General features: G+C 35.8%; 1 protein-coding gene across 1 annotated transcript; it reads right to left on the bottom strand.

The window, feature by feature from the left end:
* Positions 1-1881: 1881 nt before the first annotated feature.
* On the bottom strand, positions 1882-2517 carry LOC136042916 (uncharacterized). The gene has a single exon (XM_065727839.1). The coding sequence runs from the start codon at positions 2515-2517 to the stop codon at positions 1882-1884; it is 636 nt and encodes a 211-aa protein (XP_065583911.1).
* Between the last annotated feature and the right edge of the window lie 2963 nt (positions 2518-5480).

Below are 5480 nucleotides of genomic sequence, written 5' to 3'. Positions count from 1 at the left end.
CGTATGTTGAAAAAATGAAGATATTAGACTATTTTATGATTGCAAGTGGTAAAGAATGTGATTAGAGGCTCTTTTCCTATTTCAAAAGTTTTAGTTTTTGAGGGAAATAGCTTTGTCTGTGGAAAAAATGAAGATATTAGACAATTTTATGATTGCACAAGGTAAAGAATGTGATTAACCCTCTTTTCCTATGTCAAAAGTTCTAGTTTTCGAGGGTAATAGCTTTGTCTGTGGAAAAAATGAAGATATTAGACAATTTTATGATTGCACATGGTAAAGAATGTGATTAAAGTCTCTTTTCTTATTTCAAAAGTTTTAGTTTTCGAGGGTAATAGCTACGTATGTTGAAAAAATGAAGATATTAGACTATTTTATAATTTCAAATGGTAAAGAATGTGATTAAAGGCTCTTTTCCTATTTCAAAAGTTTTAGTTTTTGAGGGAAATAGCTTTGTCTGTGGAAAAAATGAAGATATTAAACTATTTTATGATTGCAAATGGTAAAGAATGTGATTAAACCCTCTTTTCCTATGTCAAAAGTTCTAGTTTTCGAGGGTAATAGCTTTGTCTGTGGAAAAAATGAAGATATTAGACAATTTTATGATTGCACAAGGTAAAGAATGTGATTAAAGGCTCTTTCCTATTTCAAAAGTTTTAGTTTTCGAGGGTAATAGCTAGGTCTGTGGAAAAAATGAAGATATTAGACTATTTTATGATTGCAAATCCTAAAGAATGTGATTAAAGGCTCTTTTCCTATTTCAAAAGTTTTAGTTTTCGAGGGTAATAGCTTTGTCTGTGGAAAAAATGAAGATATTAAACTATTTTATGATTGCAAATGGTAAAGAATGTGATTAAAGGCTCTTTTCCTATTTCAAAAGTTTTAGTTTTCGAGGGTAATAGCTACGTATGTTGAAAAAATCAAGATATTAGACTATTTGATGATTGCAAATGGTAAAGAATGTGATTAAAGGCTCTTTTCCTATTTCAAAAGCTCGATGGAGCTAATCGCTTCCAAAACTGAACTTGGAAACCATCAGATTCACAATCACACACAACTCCAACATAATTCCTGAAGCTCTTCTTGGTCGGCACTTTCACAACCACGAAATCCCACTTTTTGGTTCGGTTCCATCAAGAAACTCCTCCTCCTCTGACCCATCCAAATGCAAGCTGTCATCACTTTCATCATCCAGCGCGATATGTTCATCGAAGCTGTCTTCCCCGTTCCCAGGCTGTTTGGAGAGGTTTCTCTTTTCAGGCCGTTTTCTTTGAGCTTTCTTTTCTGATTTTTTCTTTTCAACTCAAATTCTTCTTCCAGTCTGTTTTTTTCAGGTGTGTTCGTCAGAATTTTGGACTTTGTTCTTTTCCTAGACGTTTTTCCGTCTCTTGCATAGAAACTCGCCTTAGTGTGAGGACGAACCGACTCTGGAGTCACTGGCATAGTCGCAGAAATCACTGAGCTACTGGTAGTTGGCAGAACGTCGTTATTCAAGCTCTCGTCGCCAGGGCTGGTTGATGGAACTGCAGACTGGCCTGTCATGGAGACGTCTCTGGTGCTGGTTGGTCTGTCACAAAGGCGCTGAGAAAGTCGTGATCTTGGAAAACGTTCCTATTGAAAGGGTATATTCCTGTTTTTTGGAACCCGCTTAGTACGTTTTCCATGACGAAAACTCTTGGAAAAGCAATTCCAACGAATATTCCGATTTCATAAATGGTAATCCTCCTGTTTGGGTTCGAAATCATCCACGAGTTAGCTGCTTCATTGTAGTATCGCTTGAATGGCCCATACACAGCAACATCAAGAGGCTGCAGCTTGTGACTGCAATGTGGCAAAAGCGTTAAGACTTCAATGCCGTTTTCTCAGCAAAGATTAACCACGCTTTTAGACGTGCGAATCATGGTTATCCATAATCAGCAGAAGTCGATTTGTGGGCGAGCAACTGGTTTGGGAGATCAGATGGCGTATCATATCCGGGAGGATTTCGGCTGTCATCCATCCAGACGGCTGGCATTTTCCTGTGCTTCCAAGGGGCGTGCCATTGAGAAAACTTTGAAGCCAGTTCGCTCGTGGAAAGACAAAGAAAGGGGCTATCGACTGGCCAGCTGCGTTGATACACCCTACGACTGTTACCAGCGTCCCTCGCTCAGCCGAAGTAATGCGTCCAACTTGCTTTGATCCCTTTTCTGCAACCACCTTTGGTGTCTTCTGAACGGTGGTTACTCCAGTCTCGTCAAGATTGTATATTCTATTTGGCGGATATTTGTGCTTTATAAGCAGCTCTTCTAAATTATTGAAGAATTCGCTGACAAGGATTCGCCTGTTGAAGCTGGTGGCTCTGGCAAGGCTTGTCGCTTCGGAGGACCTTAGGGAAAGCCCAACACGACTCATAAATCTATTCATCCAGTCTTTTCCTGCACACTTATTTTCAGTCCAGTTCTTCGGCATATTCTTCCCTTTGGCCTGGGCATATTCATATGCAAGCTGACCTGCTACCTTTTTCGTAAGTCCATGATGCATGTGCTATGCCGTGATCATATAGTCCTTCAGAAGTATCTCTTCGTTTGCTGAGAACACACTTTTAAAGTTGAAGGTAGTTGCCAACTCCACTGATTGGGGATGTTCTGCTGCGTCGAGTTTTGCAACTGCTCTTCGCACTGTGCTTCGTGGCAAACCAACCTCTTTCGAAACTTTGCGAAGCGGCGAACCAGATTTAACTCGCATAGCAGCTGCTCTCAGTAAGTCCTGGTCGTGGAGACCGCTGGTGGTTTTCTTAGTATACTTTCCCATTCTGCAAAAGAGAGACAGCTTAATATATTTCTAATTGACATGCGGGAACAATAAATGCAACACAATATTCACAAAATACGTAAAAAATAATAACTTCGAAAAAGATCCCAGATGATAGGGGGCAAGACGGACCGGTCCGTCTTACTCGCTGTCTCTGTGGTCCATCTTACCCTAAACCTGCTTTTTCGGAATAGTTAAAAATTATAACATAAGATGGCGCTGCAATGAAAAAAATTAATGTCTCACACACTCTCCTAGACCTCCATATTTGTAAGAAAAATTACCACAGTATAAAACAGAACATTAGAAACACCAGAATAGAAAAACATTTACCTCAAAAGCCGGTTTCGAGAATGTGAAAACGAATAAAAATATTTTTCTCGAAGACAAGATTGGCTTCAACTCTCAGACTTCGCTCCGAAACTTGCCACTAGATGGCAGTTGTTTCTAGCTCTACAAGTGATAAAAAGGTGACGCTCAAGTCGAGCAATGACAAAAGGTCCGTCTTGCCCCCCGGTCCGTCTTACCCGACTCTCCCCTACCCTCGAAAACTAAAACTTTTGACATAGGAAAAGAGCCTTTAAGCACATTCTTTACCATGTGCAATCATAAAATAGTCTATTATCTTCATTTTTCCAACATACGTAAATATTACCCTCGAAAACTAAAGCTTTTGACATAGGAAAAGAGCCTTTAATCACATTCTTTACCATGTGCAATCCTAAAATAATCTAATATCTTCATTTTTTCAACATACGTAGCTATTACCCTCGAAAACTAAAACTTTTGAAATAGGAAAAGAGCCTTTAATCACATTCTTTACCATGTGCAATCATAAAATTGTCTAATATCTTCATTTTTTCAACATACGTAGCTATTACCCTCGAAAACTAAAACTTTTGACATAGGAAAAGAGCCTTTAATCACATTCTTTACCATTTGCAATCATAAAATAGTCTAATATCTCCATTTTTTCAATATATGTAGCTATTACCCTCGAAAACTAAAACTTTTGACATAGGAAAAGAGCCTTTAATCACATTCTTTACCATTTGCAATCATAAAATAGTCTAATATCTTCATTTTTTCAACATACGTAGCTATTACCCTCGAAAACTAAAACTTTTGAAATAGGAAAAGAGCCTTTAAGCACATTCTTTACCATGTGCAATCATAAAATTGTCTAATATCTTCATTTTTTCAACATACGTAGCTATTACCCTCGAAAACTAAAACCTTTGACATAGGAAAGGAGCCTTTAATCTCATTCTTTACCATGTGCAATCATAAAATAGTCTAATATCTTCATTTTTTCCAAAGACATAGCTATTACCCTCGAAAACTAAAACTCTTGAAATAGAAAAAGAGCCTTTAATCACATTCTTTACCATTTGCAATCATAAAATAGTCTAATATTTTCATTTTTTCAACATAATTAGCTATTACCCTCGAAAACTAAAACTTTTGAAATAGGAAAAGAGCCTTTAATCACATTCTTTACCATGTGCAATCACAAAATAGTCTAATATCTTAATTTTTTCAACATACGTAGCTATTACCCTCGAAAACTAAAACTTTTGAAATAGGAAACACATTCTTTACCATTTGCAATCATAAAATAGTCTAATATCTTCATTTTTTCAACATACGTAGCTATTTCCCTCGAAAACTAAAACTTTTGAAATAGGAAAAGAGCCTTTAATCACATTCTTTACCATGTGCAATCATAGAATTGTCTAATATCTTCATTTTTTCCACTGACAAAGCTATTACCCTCGAAAACTAAAACTTTTGACATAGGAAAAGAGCCTTTAATCACATTCTTTACCATGTGCAATCATAAAATAGTCTAATTTCTTCATTTTTTCAACATACGTAGCTATTAATCTCGAAAACTAACACTTTTGACATAGGAAAAGAGCCTTTAATCACATTCTTTACCATTTGCAATCATAAAATAGTCTAATATCTTCATTTTTTCAACATACGTAAGCTATTACCCTCGAAAACTAAAACTTTCGAAATAGGAAAAGAGCCTTTAATCACATTCTTTACCATGTGCAATCATAAAATTGTCTAATATCTTCATTTTTTCCACAGACAAAGATATTACCCTTGAAAACTAAAACTTTTGACATAGGAAAAGAGCCTTTAATCACATTCTTTACCATTTGCAATCAAAAAATAGTCTAATATCTTCATTTTTTCAACATAAGTAGCTATTACCCTCGAAAACTAAAACTTTTGAAATAGAAAAAGAGCCTTTAATCACATTCTTTACCATTTGCAATCATAAAATAGTCTAATATTTTCATTTTTTTAACAGATGTAGCTATTACCCTCGAAAACTAAAACTTTTGACATAGGAAAAGAGCCTTTAATCACATTCTTTACCATTTGCAATCATAAAATAGTCTAATATCTTCATTTTTTCAACATACGTAGCTATTACCCTCGAAAACTAAAACTTTTGACATAGGAAAAGAGCCTTTAATCACATTCTTTACCATTTGCAATGATAAAATAGTCTAATATCTTCATTTTTTCCACATACGTAGCTATTACCCTCGAAAACTAAAACTTTCGAAAGAGGAAAAGAGCCTTTAATCACATTCTTTACCATGTGCAATCATAAAATTGTCTAATATCTTTATTTTTTCCACAGACAAAGCTATTACCCTTGAAAACTAGAA

The sequence above is a fragment of the Artemia franciscana genome, unplaced genomic scaffold (genome assembly GCF_032884065.1).
Source record: "Artemia franciscana unplaced genomic scaffold, ASM3288406v1 Scaffold_2453, whole genome shotgun sequence".
Classification (NCBI taxonomy): domain Eukaryota; kingdom Metazoa; phylum Arthropoda; class Branchiopoda; order Anostraca; family Artemiidae; genus Artemia; species Artemia franciscana.
The sequence above is the reverse complement of the archived record's forward strand: the minus strand, read 5'-3'. Positions and strand labels throughout refer to the sequence as shown.